The 19,988-nt window shown below is 44.9% G+C and overlaps 5 protein-coding genes across 5 annotated transcripts; 2 read left to right on the top strand and 3 right to left on the bottom strand.

Moving 5' to 3' along the window:
- Positions 1 to 3,818: 3,818 nt before the first annotated feature.
- On the bottom strand, positions 3,819 to 9,760 carry GEA2 (GDP/GTP exchange factor for ARF). The gene is made up of 9 exons (XM_018275457.2): positions 9,513 to 9,760; positions 8,762 to 9,423; positions 6,161 to 8,706; positions 5,819 to 6,108; positions 5,429 to 5,768; positions 4,987 to 5,378; positions 4,835 to 4,941; positions 4,402 to 4,784; positions 3,819 to 4,348 (listed from the first exon to the last, which is right to left on the bottom strand). Exons 2-9 carry the CDS (start codon positions 9,261 to 9,263, stop codon positions 4,100 to 4,102), a joined length of 4,809 nt encoding a protein of 1,602 aa, XP_018129419.1. The 5' UTR covers positions 9,264 to 9,423; positions 9,513 to 9,760; the 3' UTR covers positions 3,819 to 4,099.
- A 132-nt stretch (positions 9,761 to 9,892) lies between these two features.
- On the bottom strand, positions 9,893 to 12,267 carry ANP1 (Mannan polymerase II complex anp1 subunit). The gene is made up of 6 exons (XM_018275456.2): positions 11,779 to 12,267; positions 11,037 to 11,716; positions 10,657 to 10,976; positions 10,512 to 10,607; positions 10,236 to 10,463; positions 9,893 to 10,180 (listed from the first exon to the last, which is right to left on the bottom strand). Exons 1-5 carry the CDS (start codon positions 11,898 to 11,900, stop codon positions 10,272 to 10,274), a joined length of 1,410 nt encoding a protein of 469 aa, XP_018129420.2. The 5' UTR covers positions 11,901 to 12,267; the 3' UTR covers positions 9,893 to 10,180; positions 10,236 to 10,271.
- A 1,527-nt stretch (positions 12,268 to 13,794) lies between these two features.
- On the top strand, positions 13,795 to 15,461 carry MTR3 (3'-5'-exoribonuclease). The gene is made up of 2 exons (XM_018275455.2): positions 13,795 to 13,964; positions 14,022 to 15,461. Exons 1-2 carry the CDS (start codon positions 13,829 to 13,831, stop codon positions 14,840 to 14,842), a joined length of 957 nt encoding a protein of 318 aa, XP_018129386.1. The 5' UTR covers positions 13,795 to 13,828; the 3' UTR covers positions 14,843 to 15,461.
- Positions 15,462 to 15,519: 58 nt separating this feature from the next.
- Positions 15,520 to 16,446, top strand: SEN34 (tRNA-splicing endonuclease subunit; the record flags this gene model as incomplete). Its single annotated transcript, XM_018275454.1, has 1 exon — positions 15,520 to 16,446. One exon carries the CDS (start codon positions 15,520 to 15,522, stop codon positions 16,444 to 16,446), a length of 927 nt encoding a protein of 308 aa, XP_018129385.1.
- Positions 16,447 to 16,482: 36 nt separating this feature from the next.
- On the bottom strand, positions 16,483 to 19,853 carry VE01_05997 (uncharacterized protein). Its single transcript, XM_018275453.2, has one exon. The coding sequence runs from the start codon at positions 19,600 to 19,602 to the stop codon at positions 16,657 to 16,659; it is 2,946 nt and encodes a 981-aa protein (XP_018129405.1). The 5' UTR covers positions 19,603 to 19,853; the 3' UTR covers positions 16,483 to 16,656.
- Positions 19,854 to 19,988: the final 135 nt, after the last annotated feature.

Raw genomic sequence — 19,988 nt, 5'->3', positions numbered from 1 at the left:
TTTGGTGGGGTGAGCTAAGTAGCCGGTCTGGCCATGTAGCCGGTCTGACCACGACTTACGTTATAGTAAAAGTTAAAACCTTAATATTTATTGTAAAATAAGACTAGCGCTACTAGCGTTTTTACATATATTAGATGATTATATAAAGAGTAATAGTCTAAGAGCATTAAGATTTATAACCATTATTACAGAAGTTATTAAGGTTTTAATTTTAGTCACGTAGCGTGGATTTTGGTGTGGTTTCTAGAATAGCCCTTTAGGTCATGTAGCCCTTTAGGCCATGACCTACGTTAGTTAATATAATTAATATCTGAATTGTTAACTTATAATGTAGCTTACATGTAGTATAGTATAATGGGTGTAATAGCGTAATGGCGTTATGAAAAATTAAGACTATAATAAGTGTTGTACTTTCACTTTTACGTAGTTTAACGGTTTTTAACATATAGGTAGGGTAAATTAAATTAAAAAATATCACAGATATGTTGTTAGAGTGGCAATGCACGTGATAACAATGTCACGTGTATATAAACAAACACTTACTTACATAATAACTTAGAACACATATAGGAACAACAACACTACGTAATAACCTAGAACATAGGGTGTATATAGGAGGTGAAAGCTTACGTGATAACTTAGAACATATGTAGAATAGTTTGCTAGTAGCTATTAGAGTAGCAATGCATATAACTATAATATTATATGTAAATAAACAAACAAACACTTATGTAATAACCTAGAACATGTATAGTAATAATAATAATAAGTAATAACCTAGAACATAGGTTTAGAAGGTATAACTTCTATAATAACTTAGAACATATATAGAATAGTATGCTAGTAGGTTTATATAAAAGGAAAACTCATTATTATATAAACTTAGAATTAGACCTTTAAAAATAGGTAAGTTTTTTCCTTCTAAGACTTAAGCCTCTATAAAGCTAATAGTTATAAGCCTAAGCTAAAGCTTATAATAGCTTTAAAAAGGATAGTAATACTGTTAAAACCATTAAACTATATAAAAGTAGAACGCCTACTTATAACACTACATTCTAAAATAATAGAATGTATAGAGTTTACTTATTACGGAGGTAACGTAAGTCATGGCCTTACTCACATAGTAACGTAGGTCGTGGTGTAACCGGCTACATGGTGTAACCGGCTATTTTGAAAACCCCACCAAAATCCAGGAGTAGACCACCCAACTACTAACTTAGAAAATCGTAAATAATTCAATTACTAACGTAAGTCGTGGCGTAATGCGCCTAATGGCGTAATGCGCCTATGTACCTTTACAGCTAAATTTATATGTAATGGTACTTAGATCTTAAAATCTCAAAGTTAAATAACTCTATTAATAAAATTATTAAGACTTATTCCTCTTATATAGAGGGTCTATATATACTAATCTTCTATATATAAGAATGTTACTATCATATATATTAATTTGCATAAGGTATTAAGCGTTAAAGTATTTACCATACAAAATATTAGTATAGCAAATTTATACTTGCTAATATCTTCTATATTAGGTTAGCTTATATTATAGCATAATTAAGTAGAGTGTATAAGTATATAAACATCTTATATATAAGAGGAATAAGTCTTAATAATTTTATTAATAGAGTTATTTAAGTTTGAGATTTTAAGATCTAAGTACCATTACATATAAATTTAGCTGTAAAGGTACATAGGCGCATTACGCCACGACTTACGTTAGTTCCAATTGAAAATCCAGTCTCATCTATATTGTAGGCGTTGTAGTTTTCGATTTTTAGCTCTGTTATGAGGTTTTTGTACGCGTCAAACCACCCCTTCAACACCTCTTTTGTCACCCCATTCATCCTCTGTGCCTCAACTCTACGTCCTAACTTAACACATAAGTTAGGATGCCTTTGAATGAATCGCGGAACCCAATCCTGCCCAAGAGGTAACGTAAGTCGTGGCCATACCGGCTACATGGCCATAACGTAAGTCGTGGTCAGACCGGCTACATGGCCAGACCGGCTACTTAGCTCACCCCACCAAAACCAAGGTCACTAAACCAAAATTAAAACCATAATAACTTTTGTAATAGTGTATATAAAGCTTAATCCTCTTAAATTATGTTTTTTCATATAATAATCTAACATGTATATAAACACTAGTAGTACTAGCTTTGTTTTACAAGAGATATTAAGGCTTATATTTTTACTATACAAATATTTATATAGTAAAACTTAAAACTGTTATTAACTTATGTAAAAAGATACTAGTAATATTACCCTTTTTATATATAGTAGATACGTACTTAAAGTTTCTATATACAAAAGGGATTTGCTCTAGCATTTTTATTAGTAGAGTTATTATAGTTCTAATTTTTCGCAAGCATAAGTACTTCTGCATACAAATTTGTATGTGATGGTACTAATAGCCGGTCTGGCCATGTAGCCGGTCTGACCACGACTTACGTTATAAAATATTTATATAGTAAAACTTAAACTATAAATAACTCTTTAATAAGACTAGCTTACATTATTACAAATTAAACCCTAATGTATGCATATATAAAGAGTAATAATATAAGAGGATTAAGCTTTATAACAGTTAATTAAAAAGTTATTAAGGTTTTAATTTTAGTCACGTGACGTGGATTTTGGTGTGGTTTCTAGAATAGCCCTTTAGGCCATGTAGCCCTTTAGGCCATGACCTACGTTAATGTTTTTAAAATATAACATATGTATTAAGTATATAATACATAGCTGATCTAGTATTGTAAGTAGTTAGCTAGCAACCTCATAACGTAGGTCGTGGCCATAACGTAAGTAAGTCGTGGCCATACCGGCTCAATGGCCATACCGGCTCATTTGCCGACCCTACTAAAAGTTGGTTAGATTTACATCACATGACCTACAATTGAATTCCTAATAACTTTTGTAATAAAAATAGTAGGACTTAACCTTCTTATATAAAGTGTCTTTATATACCTATACCTTATAATTAAAAACACTAGCATATAAGCTAGTGTTATAAGGAAGTTATTAACAGTTTAGATTTGCTATACTAAATTTTTATATGATAAAAGTTAAAATCTTTAATAACTTATGCAAAAAGAAGCTAGTGCTATTAGCGTTTTTATATATAGTATATAATAGTTTAAAGTTTCTATATATAAGAGGGATATACTCTAGCATTTTTATTAAAGGAGTTATAATATTCTGATTTTTTGTAAGTGTAAGTATCATTACATACAAACTTGTATGTAAAGGTACTAAAAGCCGGTATGGCCATTAAGCCGGTATGGCCACGACTTACGTTACCGGGACTATGACCATACCGGGAATCCGGCAACCACCACTAAATAAAGAGTCACGTGACCTAAATGAAATCTGTAATAACTTTTACAATAGTGCCTATAAAGCTTAATCCTCTTATGTTCTTACTCTTTATCTACATGTATACTATAGCTAAATGTTTTAGAGTGTAAGCTAGCCTTAGAAAGGAGTTATTTATAGTTTAAGTTTTGCCATATAAATATTTTGTATAGTAAAAGTTTAAACCTTAATATCTCTTATAAAACACAACTAGTACTACTAACGTTTTCATATATATTAGATAACTATATAAATATCGTTAATATAAGAGGGCTAGGCTATACATCTACTAATTAAAAAGTTATTAAGGTTTTCATTTTAGTCACGTGACTCTCTATTTGGTGTTGGTTGCCGGATTCCCGGTATGGCCATAGTCCCGGTATGGCCACGACCTACGTTAGCGTCTACATACACCCCCAACACATCAATTCTCATCGTCTTGAGTCTTATTATGTCATTGCCCTTTAAGTGATTGTTTGCTTAGCTAGGTGCATTTGACTAATTAGCTAATTTAGCAGCAAATGATCGATTCCGAAAATTCTGGGGCATTAGTTTACTTGAAGCACAAGTTAAAAGTTGCAGTTCTGAATACTGCAAGTGTTTGACGCTGAGTTACGACAGTACTCGTAATTATAGTTGGTATAAGTTATGTACATTGGTTATTCGCATGATTGCCTCCCCATCAATGAATGTCTGGCATTATTCGCTGAGGACTACTGATTCGACGTTGCATACCTAGGTTGTTACTCCTCAGTAGACGAAGGGGGTATATCAGTGTTCTCTGGGGTGGCCGGGCGTGGATGGCTATCGACGACTATTTCCTTTGATTCCAGACCAAGCTGGCCGCGAAGATCCGGTAAGAACCTATCGAGTCTCTTCCAAGTTTCCGTCCAAAGCTTCTCCTGAGAAGGATCTTCAACTTGTGGCGCAAGATACTCGCTAGTCGACATTACGAGAATAATGTTTTTCAGGCTCTCTGGAACAGCCTCCTCCTAAGGTCCAACAGTCAGTAATTTACTCGGCCCTCCCTCAATTGTTCACTTACTAGACTGTCTCCTTGTCCACTGTTCATCAGTCGGTCCATTATGTCAAGAATTTTCAACCATAAGTCAAGCATCCCTTCCCACGTCGACAACAGAGGTAGATAATGCAAGAAAATCCGGCAGAGTAGGGTTGCCGCCTGGACCCGTGTTTCGCTCATGCCAATCGGATCCGTTGAATAAACCTCTGGTTTAAGTAACCTGAAGATTAATGGAAACAAGACTTCTTCAAATATGGCTGTCCATGAATGCTGGCTGCCCAGCTTGAGCTCCTCTGACAGAAGCGACCGTTGCAAGGATGAAAATGCTTGGTGTCGGATTTCACGACACGGATTGATGCATTGAGTTGTCAGAGCTTTGAATATGGGGGACCAATACGCTTCCCAGGCTGTGTGTTGCGTCAGTATGCCTTCATTATATTATACTTTCATTACTAACCTTTGTCGCTTTCAAGATGGGATTGCTTCATCAAAGTTGGAATTCTAGGCGTGAGGTGATATATCATTCCCACTGCTTTAACGCCTCTTTCAACGACCTCGTCGGACCTGAGATGTTAGCGTGCCTACAACTCAGCTTCAACTGTGACTTACTGGGCTTTTAAAGGCTTCGTCTGCTGCCCTCTCCGAGATCTTGTATCCTGTTTTTGCTCCAGCACAGATCCAATACTTCCAGCAGATGCGAAATCATTCAAGAGAGAGACGGCCGACTCATAATTGTCGGCCATTATCGAAGGTGGGGTCTTCCCTGTTGTAACCCCTTCCAAAATATGGAAAACAGTTGAAGACGCTTGCTGGTTCTTTGAAAGTGCCCGTAAGATGACCCAGAAGTCAGGCGAGGTGATTATCTCATTGCGTAGGGGGCCTGGACTTTCGATACAAGCCTTAATCCCTTCAAGAATAGTGGGCGCCGCTTTATCCAGTAACCCATTTTTGAAACTAGAGATAGTATGGAGTACGACAGGGACTCGTATGAATGAGTGTTCCTACAAGTTTGGTTAGCCTGAAGGAGAGCTAAGGGTTCGGTTATACGGACATAACTCGCATGCAAAAGACTGAGGAGATAGAAAACAGCTCTAGCAACCAGTGTAGGGTGGTAGTTTGCAGAATCCCGGATTACACTCTGCAGTGCTTCTGACACCTGGGCTCCTGACTGAAGAACGGAGTTCTCGTCTTTCAGAGACAGGACGGTGCATAGCTCCAAAACATAGACAAATGCAGGGTCATAAATTAGTCCATCACTAAGGGTTTTCTGGCCATTCACTGTCGCAGCATTGTTATCGGATTTTACCGCTATAATCGTAGAGGAAGGATCATCTGGCAATTGCGAGAGTAATGCTTCGATGAGGTACTGTGAGGATTCCGCAGGCAAATCCCTAAATTATGTTAGTTTATGAGTTATTCACGTATCTTGAGATTATCTTACATGATATTTGCGAAGACATCGCCCATGTAGCACGCATTCACGCATCCGACTGTGCACAGTGTGCTCTCTAGCTCTTCCTCAGATGGCTCTGGTGGGTCATCGGCAGCATAACTCGAGATATACGAAGTAAATGCTGAAAAGAGGCCCGCATCGGTGGCTTTGGCTCCACGGTCGATGACCTGCGATGGGTTCTGCAGAGGAATAGGTGAAATTTGCATCCTATTCGGTGCAGCAGAGAAGAATGGTGGGATCAGGCTATTAACAAACAGATTGATCCATATGCGGACAATCTAACAAAATATTAGCATCCCCAGCTTAGATTTACAGTTCTTAGAGACTCACATGTATCCAACTATTTCTGATAACAGTCTCGCTGCCTGACACGACACGGAACAACACAACAGTCGCTAATTGGGCCTTGAAATCTCTCCCAAATTTAACAGCCATCTCACTGACCATAACACTCGTATCCTCTACTTGGATCTCCGTGTTTAATGCTGTGCTTGCCGGGGTTACTGTTGCAAGGGTGCTAATGTAGCTGAGACAGTAGACAATCTGGTCCAGAGCTTCCGTCATACCATACCGAGTAGCAATTCGAGCACACTGATCAAATCCTGTGACAACCCGGTGGAAGACAGCGTCATCGCTGGCAGACATAAACACATAGGACAGAGTTGCAATAACGGGCTTCCATGTTGCCTCAAACATGTCAGCGTCATAAATGTTTGTGTCGCAGGCGATTAGATTGCCGGCCGATTCGGATTTAAGCAGCAGCTCCTTCCAGGCGTAATCGAAGGCATGCTGGTTATCGTGTTCATCAGGTAGGATGATTTCGTTCGACTTGATGGAGTCAAATATATCTTGAAGGTATTGTGGCGCAAAATCCTTTCCTCCATTTACGCCACGGAGGTTCCTCGAGAAGTCGTTCAACGTCATCCGGTTCTGTGACTTAAGGTTGGGATTATGCTGGTCTGTGTTCAATATAATGATGGCATACGTCAGGACATATATCGCATCCTTGTCTGTGATCTCATCTGGTGGTGACTGCGCGCAGTATTTCTCCGAGAAGTAAGTAATGATTCGTTCAATCAAAGCCGACTCTCCTGGTAACCTGAACGCCTCCAGGAGATCCCTCACTGCCTCATCAACACGTTTGCCCGAGAAATCAAATCGATTCAGGAACGCCTCAAGGATGGGTTCGTTGCCCTTCTTCGACAAGAACTCGCCCAGTACTTTCTTAGAGATACGGCTAGTTCCCATCAAAAACGTAGCAACAGAATCAGGATCGCTTGAGTCATCGATTATCCCTTGAGACGTTAAGTAGGCTATACCTGCTTTTGGACTCTCATTAAACTTTGTGGTGCCCTTAATAATGATTTTCTTTCTCCTTCGTTGTTCCCTCAACTGGGTTTGATCAGGGTAATCTCCGCTTCGAGGTGGTTCGTCAAGTCTTTCGCTTATAAATTGCACATAACCCAGGAGAGCATCCAAACACAATGGTGGGACACTTGTCGTACTCCAGGTGGCCGAGTCAGGGATGGCATTACGTGACAGAAGGCCGACCATGTCCTCACAAAGATCACTCCGATCCACGTCACAATCGTAGTTCACGTACAACTCAACCATAAAGGTTGGAATGCGAGCAAGAGCGCCCACACTCTCCACCATAGCCTCTCTCGCGTCTGGTTTCCGAGACCCTCCCTCCATACCTAGTTTTTGCCTGTCCTTGATAGGAACCGGAGTCGACCGGCCGCTATTTGTTTGCGAGGGCGGTGGTTTGACTAGTTTCGGAGCTTGTGGTACGCCAGAGTACAGTGATGGATCAATTCCTGGCTCCCTTGGTATCTCAACACGTGGGTGTAGACACGCCACCATGTAAGATAAGAACAGTTCTTGCTGCAATTTCAACACCTCTCTACACGTGGACAAGAGCGTGCCAGCAACTATCAGGGATTCGTGGAGTATGGCCATATTGTCAGACCTCACCAGCTGGAACAGATGCCGGCAAAGTCTATCTTCGGCGAGTGATGCCAGACTAGGATGTTTGGAGATGGACGGGCCAGCAACTTCAAGGGCAACGTCAATAATACGTAGTGCCATGACTCTCATGGCATCCACATGTTGGCGATCCTGCGGGTTCAGGAGGTCGACTAGAACACGGAAGAGTTCCCTGATCGATGGAAGCGAGTACGGCTTGATTTCAATGTCTTCCGAAGCTTCTGAACTTGGCCCGGCGCCAATTTCGGATTCGTAGTTGCTTGTTGGCACACCGCTTGCCTCCGTTGATTGTGGGGTGTCCAGATTTACTCTTGGTAGCGATTCAGACTCTGTTGGCGCAGATAGTGACGAGGCAACAGCATCGTTGCCATTTGCGGACGGATCCATCTTTACGCCATCCATATCTTCCTTTGTGCTTTCGTCTAAAGCTTCGATATGTTCTCCTGCTGCAACCTCGAGGTATTTCAATCTTTCAAATATTACCTGGCACATTTTGATCATCGACATCTCCGCTGATCGACGGAGTAGCTCGGACAATCTCGATTGGCAGCACATACTAAGGCCAGTCTCCATCATTTCGCAGACGCTTTCATCACTTAACAGCTCTCCTCCAGGTCCCGATATCATTCCTTCCATAAGCTTTAATATTCGTAGGAGGACAATCTCATCGGCTGCGGAATCACTTGCTTCAAACCTACAATGCGTAATAGCAGCCGACAGCGACTGCATTGCTAGGGCTAACCTAGGAGAATCACGGCTTATTAGATTATAGGAGAAAAACTTCGTAATAGCAACGAGAGCTAAAGAGGTAATAGGGGCTGAGGTCGCGGATGCCTGGATAACCTGGAGGAATGGGTGGAGAAGCGCGGGAGTGTCGAAATTGCGAATATCTACACAGCATGTTAGCCTAGATGCTCTTGTATATGCATAGCAATGAACATATACCCTTGCAGCCGATCAAGTCCCGCCTCAAGCGTCCAAAGCCAGCCATTAAGGGGTTATCTTGCATGCTCTTTCCCTTCTTCCCCCGCAGCCCCCACCTGTTTGCTAGACTATCATGTTCGACAAGAGATGGTCGAACTTGGTGTCCTTTTCGAGCGGAAAGGCTGCGTCCTGGCGTTGAAGGTCTGGACCCTTCCGCAACGGAGTTTGAAGAGCTTGTACTCCCACCAAGGATAGCCGAAACTGATGAATGGGCCCATCGAGCATGCTTACGCATGGCAGATGCCACGGTTATGCATTCTGTTGTTATTAGAGCTACCGGGTCGATGGCCACTGAAACTGAAACTGGAAAGGCTCCTGGGCGTCTGTAGGGCGAAGACGGTTCTTGGTGAACTTGGTTCGGCATCTCCCCCGTAAATTTCCCTGTGCTGGCTTGAAATGGCATATGGGATTCCAATTCTGTCGGGCCTCTTCCTAGTTCTCTGGCTTGTTCATCGCCGCTCATGACTTGTATCCGCAAACGTGGTATGAAGGTCGCTACAAACGGACTTGGGTCGGTGGTGTATTGTTGGAGGTCGCTGCAGGCCGAGTCAAGTCGGTGGTGTATAATTGGGGTTGCTGTGAGCAAGCTGGGTTGGTGGTTTATTGTTGGAGGTCACTCCAAGCTGAGCAAAGTTAATGGTGTATTGTTGAAAGTCGCTCCCAAGCTTCGTCAGGGCGTATTATGGAGGCTCGAGCTGGAGAAAGAACTCACAAATAGCAAAAACGTGAAGCCCAGGATTCTTCAGGGCGACAAAGATCACCTGTCGAGAAAATGTGGGCTTTCTTGTCTCCGCCGTTGGACTTTCGAATGTCTTTCGAATATCTATAAATTTCGGAGGCACAGCTCCCCCATGCCGAGTCGTGTCCCGATCCAGGGTCGACAGCGGCCGTGGTCCGGTCGCGTTGTTATCTACTGTAGTCACGTGCTGTTATCAGATATATAAAGGAGTTGGTCCTACCAATACGAACAAGACAGACCCTCTATATAAGAATCTTGTGTATTATAAAATCAAGGTGGGAATAATTGATTCCATTGTCACAGGTGGTCTCAGTGAGAATAACAATGGCTCTGAGTTCAACTACACTCACTGTCTCCAGTAATTAGGTCCACAGCCGAGAAATTCGTCACTCATTCCAACTATTCACATGGGCACAGCTAGTTGTAAACCACAATAACTAATATGCAGATTCCCTTGAAATATACGCCTTCTATAGCCAATGCATTCGAGGGTAATTAAGTCCACATGACAATTCCGCCCGTGCTGTCCCCTTTCTACAACACTTACATAGTATACATTTCCATACACAAACCGCGTTACCCCCCACTAAATACTGCCACCCACCCAGCTGACCTGTACTGATAAAATGGCATGTGTGTGTCTATATATGTCGTCAGATACAATTCCAGTATGGGGTGGCGTAAATTTGCCCTTACAGCTGACTTGGGTGGGTTCTTCTCTGTCATGATCCCTCAAGGGTTAGCAACGGGAGTAGCGGTTGCTTGTTGCTCCTTTGCCTTCTCAAGCATAGCCAGGCTTTGAATATCTGTCTTATCCTTTTCCCACTGGCTGTTGGGATCATCAAACTGTTCCTTAATTTTTTTGGCCCTCTCAGCTTTCTCTTTCTCTTCATTTTCACGTACGATGCGCTCCTGCTCCATTTCCTATATCAAGTTAGTCGAGTGGTTGTTATATGACGAGATATAACATACCTCCATGTGTCGAATGTCATCAACACTTGGCTCATACAAATGCCAGATGGTGTAATGTGGTAGGCCTACAACAGAAAATTTCATCCGCTTCGCCATCTGACTTATGTTTAGCTTCACGTTGCGCCGGCTAGATGTTGGGACGTACCTTTCCGAACCCTTCCGTCTCCGCATGCTTCTCAAAGCTGAAGGCTGGGAAGTGAACCCCAGACCTGAATACCTTAGCCTTAGCCAAAATACTAACTCCGCCCACGCCGTCAATCTCCATTTCCATATCCGGGTCACCATATGGATCTCGCAAGTAGGCAAGATGCGGCCGCCATGTGGCATACTCTGCATACCCTTCGACAATGACTGCGTCTTCGTCGAGGGTGTCTGCCAACATCAATGCTGTCTCTGACTCTTGCCAGGAATTAAGATCATATGGTTGTTCCCCCCCTAGCCAATCCGGCAGGGGCCTCCAGACATCTAGCACCAAAGTGTTAGGACCTATGGTAAATTGGGGATTTTCTACCTCAGTTCACCTACTGGGGACAATAACATCTTTATTGTGTCGCATTAGATCCTCCAGGATAGTGAAAGGAGCGGTTTCAACATCAACGTCTCGCCAATATACCCAACTATGGTAAGGCCGCAAGGCAGCGCTGAGCAGCCAGTTCCGCGCCTGTGCCATAAGTTTTCTCCGGCTAGCTTGGGCTGCAAATCCGTGGCGACTTTCCACATCCTGGTTCACTTTCTGACCAAAGTCCTTTTCGATGATGGATATCTCGCCATATGGTTGATTTGGATCCTCTTCGGCCTGGAGTCCCTCGAGAAGCTCGGTTAACACCGACAAGGTCCTGTCCTTGGAATCCGACACAAGGAATGCAAGGTCGATTAAATGATGTGGGTATGTGAGGTTCCGCAGGTGAGAAAAGAACATCGGCAAATGTGATTCCGCGTCACGTAATGGTGCGCAGAGAAGGATACGCTCCTCTCTTTCCCATCCCCTCGCAGTACCTCCAACATTGGATAAGTCGTAGTACCGCACTGTCTCTAGTTGGAAATCTTCCCCGGATGAAAGCAGACCCAGTGTTATCAGAGGCATTATTGACACCCCAGGCCATACAAATATGCAAAAGACTAAACCAACGCCGAGGCAAATAGCAAGTCGTATTAAAAGGGCTCGCCGTTTTCTTAATGCAGTCGGTGAGCTTCTGGGTTGGAACCTACAACCAGCACCTAGTCAGCCGTCGCACAGCGTATTCAACTCGATCTTGGAAAGCATTACCTATGTGGAGAAATTGTGAAGGTACCAGTGCCGCCTTGTGGGTATGGGTGGCCCTTCGAATAGGCATTTGCCTGATGTCTCGATAACATCTTCGGCGATGGGGAAGCATATGATGGCAACATTAAGACAGTTGTAGCCAAACAGTATTTCAACGTCGTGTAGGTGGAAATCGAGATCAGTAGGCCAGTCGATGGTCCCCAACGTTTGCGGAACACCGATGCGATTGAACACAGCTGTGGTTCACCCTGATCGGTCCTGCCCAGGTGCCCGTTGCGCTTAAATACAGAGGTGAGCGCAATTGACCTTGAAAAAAGGCAGCAATATTGGACTGTTCGTCGCCAGACGGGATTGCATTCCTACAAGCGTCGTGTCTGGCTGGTGGGTGTATAGTCGTTGGTCGTCACTTCAAGGAACGACGCCTTCAGTTCCCCTTGGGCGCGGAATTTAGGTTTAAACGAGGAGCGTATGTACACCAGTACTTTACGAGACGAGTACAAGGTCTTGGGCCACCTTTCTTCTTTGGTAGGGGGGAAAAGCTGAAACAGGCGCGCCAATCGGAGTGGAAAATCATGGTCCCGCTACAGGCTAGTGAGGATCGTATCACGTGATATACAATTTGGACAGTTCAGGAGAGGAGGGACAGAACAGAACAGACGGGAAGAACTCCACAGGAACGAAGACCGATACTTCAACGATGTGTTTTGTTTCTGTGGGGCTACAGCAGATCAAATTTGCCGACGTACAGCTCAATAGGGGCAATACGAAGTCTTGAATATTGAGAGTATTTGACCGCCATCTACGACTTCCATGTCACTATAATCGTGCTGAAGAACGTCATGATATAATACTATTATTGTTTATTTCGGGGCCCATCAGACCAACTATGAACTTCTCACACAAGTTACATATATTTAATTGATTACTTCACAAGAGAGAACGAAAAGGTGGTGCTATATGCAGAACTACTGTCTGTTAGCGAAAAGCCACGACAATGCAAATATTCATCATGATTTAACATGAAGTACGCTCAGACAGGCCGGTTTACTCAAGCAACTCGGCCGGCCTCAGGCCCTAACGTTCCAAGACGCAACGAGAAGACCTAAGACACGGAAGCCAGCATAACATAAGTGACACCCCAGCCCGAAAGCCAAATTAAGTGCCCCTCAAAACTCCACAACCTATCATTCCGATCTGTAAGGACCAGTCTGGTGTGGGAGGGTGGCTCGGCCGAATACGACTTAGTTGAATGGATAAGCTGTTGTCATCATGGCATTTGATATTCATACGAAAGGTATTGCTTCCTACCTTTACCGGTGGTTGATGATATTGAGGGCCGCCTATTGTCTCGTTAGTTTGTTGCCTTGAAATGTAATCATTGCATAACGGTGTTTGAGAATGTTTTCAGAAAAATATTTTTGGTAATGGGATATCATCAAGGTGTTCAGAAGCAGAACTGTTTGAAATGTTTTTTCATCAGGAAACGGATTGGAGTGTTCACAAGGAAACTCCAGGGTATTGGAAGAAGAAAAGAGGTCGCGCTTACCAATGCGGCCGAAAATAAAATTGTCCTATAGTTCCGATCTCCTATGATTCTAATCCTGTCAGTCCAGATCCTCGAAGAAATTTTTGGATAATGATTGAAGGTGGATGTGCTTCAGATGGTAGTGCATGTTGTTCGATTTGGCTCAGGTAATCGCCAGAACTCTGTGAAAGAATTTCATCAGGAGCAAGTGGAATGTATGAAATGACAGTACTTACAGTATTAACTGAATGCTCACGCCGTGGCACAATACAGTAGGTATGCTACAAAGGCCATTTTGAACATCGATCTTTGCCAACACTCATTGCGTTTGTAGAATGTAAATGTAAATTTGGAGTTGAAAGTTTTCGTTTTTAAAGCGGGAAAGGTGCTCCAGAAAACTCCCAAGCTAGCAATTAGCGACGGATAATCGTTCCGCCTAGCGTGCCATTAGCATATGCTTCACGGAGGAAGATCTAGGAACTTTTGAGCGCAATCGCATTTCTACGACACCAGCTCTCTGCCCAAGAAATGGCCGACAGACGCCGTATCAACGGGCCCAGCTGCGGCACGGCACCACCATTGTTTATGGGCAGTGGTGTAAGTAGCCCCGAGACGAAGAGCAGGTTGGCTCGAACAAGAGCGCCAAATGAGATTCGGAAGATTTGTCAGTCGCAACTGTTTAAAATCACTTGATAAAGGCGGCCGTTCTAACATGCTACAGTTCTCAAAACTGGTGTCACTCCGTCTGCTTCAGGCTCCGCATATCTCGAGTGCGAATCACAGCCGAAATCATCAACCCCCAAGTTGTCATCACTATCATCGTCTGGGCTTAAAATAAGCTGTACTGTCCATGGGCCACGACCACTGCCCCGATCTGCCCCATTTTCGCCCCATGTTGTCCTGGCAGCTCATGTTAAATACGCCCCATTTGCTACCCGGAAGAGGCGTGGGTACCAGCGAGATGCAGGCGAGCGCGACCTTGCAATGCACCTCGAAACGGCGTTGAGAGGAGTTATTATTGGAGACCGATGGCCAAAAAGCGGAGTCGACGTTGTTGTCACGATTTTGGAGGGCGAGGAGGATCAATGGTGGGAGGACGACAACCAGGCTGAATCAGGACCAGCGGGTCAGTGGGGTATGATGAATGTTCTTAGCGGCTGTATTACAGTTGCTTCTGCTGCTATTTCCGATGCGGGAATTGATTGCGTGGACATGGTCTCCGGTGGGGTAGCAGCGGTAGTAAGAGATCGAGAGTTACAAGTGTCCGCTAAATCCGGAACTCTTCTACATCCTACCTTGGTTTTAGATCCGGTGCCCTCGGAGCACTCAGAGATACTGGCAGCCTGTGTGGTAGGATATTTACCTTCACGAGACGAGATCACAGATCTCTGGGCGAAGGGGGATTTTGACACGGAATATTCGGAAGACGGACACTCCTCTTACGATTCTTTATCGGAAAATGCTATCGAAGCGGCAAAGAGGTCATACCGAGTACTAGATGCGGCACTGACAGAGTCCGTAGCTCTGAAGTTGAGAGGTTGACAGGAGGCATCACGGCAAACCCAACATACCTGAGCTCTGGGAAAGACGCGGTAGCAAGCTGTGGAAGGCAGCTGCGGTCAGAAGCCATGTGTCAGAAGGCATGTCCGACTATCAGAACCGGAGCGGAAATATGCAATGGCAAGGAGACTAACCGCTTGATCCTACTAAATCCTTTGGGATAGGGTAGATCTCCCTCACGAAGAACTCGTACCCTATACACACTACAGTACAATGAGTGAGAGTTTTTATCCAATGACACAATAATAAATCACGTGTCATAGGGTTGTCGCCAAGGACACATTGAAAAATCTGCTTAATAAGCACATTATACTAGCGCCGTATGTCAACTATAAGTTTTCAAAATATTCTCGTTTCCAAACATTTAAAAGTGTAAAAGTTCCGCACAATGGATCTGAACATTGTCAGACTCAGCAATACCAATGCTTGATTGTTATGGTTAGTACATCCAATCCTATTCCGATCCCATCTTCGATATGATTCAACAATCTGTCAATCCCCTGAGAACCAGAGTCTCTCTGGATATGAAGTTCAAATATATGTTTTAATTAATGATTTATCGTCACTACTTTCCACATTACTCCAAAATCACCTTCTTGTCACACTCACTGACACAAATGGTTTTACAGGAATAGGTTATTGACCTTGACTATCTTAAGATGGCTTCTGGGGACACCATGATCGACGGTCCAGTCCCGATTTCCAGGATTGCAGGGCGGTACTTGGTGTTCGACATCAACGTCGTGACTTACTTACGTAGAACCCATCACATCTGTGGTGTCCTTATTGGCAGCATTCCACAAGTTCCTCAACAAAATGTCTTCCTTGGTCTTCCTGTCGAGTTACTTCCCGAGGAAGCTAGGCTTCTCGTCGAGAAAGAGGTAGCATATATTGTAGACGATGCATCACAACATCGTGAAACATTCAGTACACTTGTAGGTGATGACAGAAGGAAATATTTGGATTCTCTCAGGTCTCAAGGTCGGATGTCTCGGAGAGCTGCGGAAGAGGTCTCGCAAAAGAAAATTGAAAAGGGCTTAGCCAAACAAGCTCTATTACGAGCTTCAAAAGATACGTTGCAGTCTACTGTTGCCAAGTCCTCGACAGAACCAACCGACGTGACAAGTTTCTCAAACAGCTCACCCTCGGAAGAGTCCTTGTTCCCTGATCATCCATCACTGCCAACAGTCTCCTCGCCATCAGTCCCTTCTTCTGCACCTTATGCCGTCACGACAACCACTACAAGCTCCGTATTGCCTTTATCCCAAGGTCACATACAGCAACCGGATCCTGTTGTGCCGGCTTCCTACGCACTGTTTTGCCACTTGCATGCGCTCGACTATTTCATGACACCTGGCCTTCGGTTTGGCTGCGACTATACTGTTTACCCTGGGGATCCTTTGAGGTTCCACAGTCACTTTCTTGCCGTTGGCCATGATTGGGAAGAAGAGATACCCCTCATTGATCTGGTGGGCGGCGGGCGTTTAGGCACAGGTGTGAAGAAAGGGTTTCTCATTGGAGGGGAAGGTCCTGGAACGCAAGGAAACACCGTTCGTCCATTTTGCATCGAATGGGGTGGGATGTAGAGGATGGAGCATTACGGATACCACCACTTCAGCAGAGTTCAATGCAGAGATATGCAACAAGCTGACCACACGTAGGTTATTATATGCCAAATTCACAACTTTCTGATGCACTTGTACTGTAGAATTATCTTCGTATCCATTTGAAACTGTTATTTGTGTTTCGTGTAAATAATGCTACAGCAACCGTGACTACTCGTCTATGTAAGCGCACTAAGGGACAAATATTCTGCTAAAACTACCCACGTCTCTCCTGCAACAGACGCACTTGTCAAAATTGTTCATAGCAAGAGTCACCCGACAGTCATCACAAAGGCTCAAACAACGGCATGGCCACACAATAATACTCCTTGGAGTACTCTGGCACACGACACAAAGCGGGCCACCATCACCCATCCCGGATGCCCCTTCGGCCCATGACGATGGCTCAGATGTGGTAACAGTGGCGCTTCCTGAGGGGCGACGGCGTGAAACGATAAGATATTCGAGCAGCTGGGATTCCTCTTCAGGAGTGAGCCTTTCGACGTCATGGAGGTGCGGAGGGCGAAGCCGAGTTGACATGAGAACCTTTGCTTTCTCCCGCTGGTGCAAGTCTCGATATCGTGATCGAGTCATGATAGTGTCGCTGCCTAAGTGTGCAGCTAAAGTCTGAGCTTCGGCACGTTGGTCTGGGGTCTGTGGATTCAGTAGCCGTACCAGCTCAGCCGATGATAGGGGTGTATCCGGAACTGAGGTTGACTCTCGATCTATAAACAAAGATTTCTGAGTTGGCGTCCGTTGCCCACTATCCTCGTCACTTTCTGAGTCCCATTCCTGATCGGTTGATATATCGGATGTTGAGATCATACTTGTCATATCATCCTCAACCTCGCTATTCCGTGGAACGAACTGTCCACTATTGTCATCCCCTCCCCACCAACCACCTTTCAACCACCAGCCGTACAAGTTTGAATCGAGTTGCTGCTCGTCTCGAGGAGACCATCGTGAATTATCACCTCGAAGGAGGCGCCTCGTTTCAAATTCAACGTCGACATTGTCATCCGGGGGCAGCATTAGCTCCCCCTCATTATTCAATAGCCAGAAATCCAAGGTCTCGGGTTCCGGACCTTTGACGTCTCTTTTGCTCGCAACAGTTTGGGTTGCACTCTTGTTCTTGACGAGCCAGTGTAGCCACAGTGGCCTACCACGGACTCCCAATCGGGCCAATACCTTAATTGCAACCACGGCAAACCAGCTAGCAATAAGCTTGGCAATTCCAGCCAGAAATTCGAAGGCCATAATCCATCTTCCGCTCCTTTCTGTGGCACCAACCCCATCCCGTACGATTTTGTCGGATGGTTTCGTTTTCCCAGGGTCTTGTGCTACTCTCTCTCTTGCGTACCCACTCCTTGCTGATAGATGGTCCTTATTGATAACGAGGCCAGAGCCGTCCCCCATGCCCTGACGAAAGTTTGGTCCCAGCCAATGTGCTCCTGTCTCTTCGATCTCTCGAAGTCTCTCATCCTCGAGCCATGTCTGATGTTTAATATTGACCTCGAGGCTCTCGTTGAGATAGACGGCTTGGCTCGCCATAGTTAAAGCACTAAACCCAATCTTAAGGAGAGCCGAATAGAAGTCCATATGCAGGCTAACACGGATATTCCCCAATGGAACGCTAGCCTGCATATTGTTATGCGCCGCTGCCAAATGCTGTAGGAATGATCCTCTCTGTGGTTGAACACCATGCGGTGGCGCCAAGGCAGCCAGGAGAATGGCAAAGCCATATATGGCCGCGCAGAGTAATATTCCTGTGAGTATCATCACATGCGGAATGAACCCAATGATGCAGACGGTAGGAAATCTAAGCAGACTCTGATTCGAGGCATCATCAACAGAGAAGTCAACAATACTACGGGTTATCATTGCCATGAAGCAGAGTCCCCAGAACGCGGTGCTAAGCAGCCTGAATCGGCCCTGAACATTGAAAATACCAAGGATGTGGCTCGTGATGTGGCTCATGCTTGAAAGAAAACCAATGAGAAGAACTTCTGCCGGAGTATTGATCCGCTGCATGATCATCGACCGGCTGATGGCAATTTCTGGAAATCTGCTTGATGTCCCAGAGTTACTCGATGTATCTGAGAACGCCTTTGTGTGACTATCTAGAATCTTCTTTGATGGTGTTCCGCCAAACGGGCCCCATCCGAGTGACGAACTGATAGCTGCATCGGCTTCTGCAAATGCGAGAGAGTGTTCAAACAAGGTCATACCAGTTTCCGACGCGACATGGCGACCTTGGACAGCACAGGAGAGAGTTTCCACAAATTGACTAACACATAAAGATTGGAACAAGGGCCAGAGCGTCGCCAGTGACCCTGAAAGCTTCGGAGGATTGTTCAGTGCTTTTGAATCGGCTTGATCCTCCTCTATAGGGGGGACCATTCTCACAGCACGGCATGAATCCCCATCGGAGGCCCCGAATAGCAGGATGGTGCTCATGGTGTGCAACGGCCCCCCGTTTTGTGTAAACATGAGCTCGGAAGTTTTTGTTGCATTTCCCCACCTAAGCATACCAAAGTCCGGTGAAGTTTGGCATTGTATGGATTGGAGAAGCCAGCGAGCTTGTATCGCTAGAAGAATAATTGGAAGAGCTCTAAGAGCCAGTCTTGTGCGGATCCCCAGCGCAAGAGGTCGACGTGTTGAAGCATAAACCTGGGTTCGGTTCACAATGATAGCCATCAGGAAACACCCCAGACTCCAGCGACTTGTCGCATATGCTACCATGTTTCCAAAACTTCGACCACTTTCCAATGATATTTTTGATGTTAGGCTTGGAGCGATGTTTACTGGATCGTCCATGATTGCCGACCCTGCCATCTCCCCCACCATTGTTGCTGTATTCGAGGTTACTTCAACCCTGCCGATGTCAAGAGCTTCTGTGGTGACACTTTGGGCCCATCGAGCGCCGAATGCATCATCGATAGTATGGGGTAGTTTGAAGACAAACGAACCCAGCCTCATCCCCATCCGTGGTCCAGCCAGGAGGAGGTCCTTTGCGGAAGGAGCGTACTGGGTCAAGTTCGCTGCAGATTTCAGCTGCTTCGTTGTCCACAGTGTGAGATTGAATATTGTCGTCGCATGATCCAGATTCAGATCGCCTACTTTCTCACCAACTTCCATTGTCAGGAGTTAGCCAGCCTGTCGACTTCTGAGGAGATCAAAGGCACGCAAGGCGTCCAGCCGGAAGTGATGGCGGCTGAGTCTCTGTAGCGGATATGTTGTTGGGGGGGTTTGTTTGCGCGCATTAACCAAAGGTCAATCTGGATGTCCTCATCTTCGTTGGTGAGGGACCTAGCGGGACTACTGTCGCTGGTAGCTACTACCGTTCGATTGGTACTGGAGGAAGGTGAGGTTGGAAAGTGGTGGGTTCAGTGACCCTGCGATGTGGAGGTCGGACCCTCGGCAAAACATAGAACGAGCGACTCGCGTGGCAATCGCAATCGACCAAACCTTCTGATGTATCGTAGTTCATGACCATGGAAATAGCCCCTCGCCAGTCCGGAACG

Source organism: Pseudogymnoascus verrucosus (genome assembly GCF_001662655.1).
Source record: "Pseudogymnoascus verrucosus strain UAMH 10579 unplaced genomic scaffold scaffold_29, whole genome shotgun sequence".
Lineage (NCBI taxonomy): Eukaryota > Fungi > Ascomycota > Leotiomycetes > Thelebolales > Thelebolaceae > Pseudogymnoascus > Pseudogymnoascus verrucosus.
This window is presented reverse-complemented; position numbering and strand designations above follow the sequence as displayed.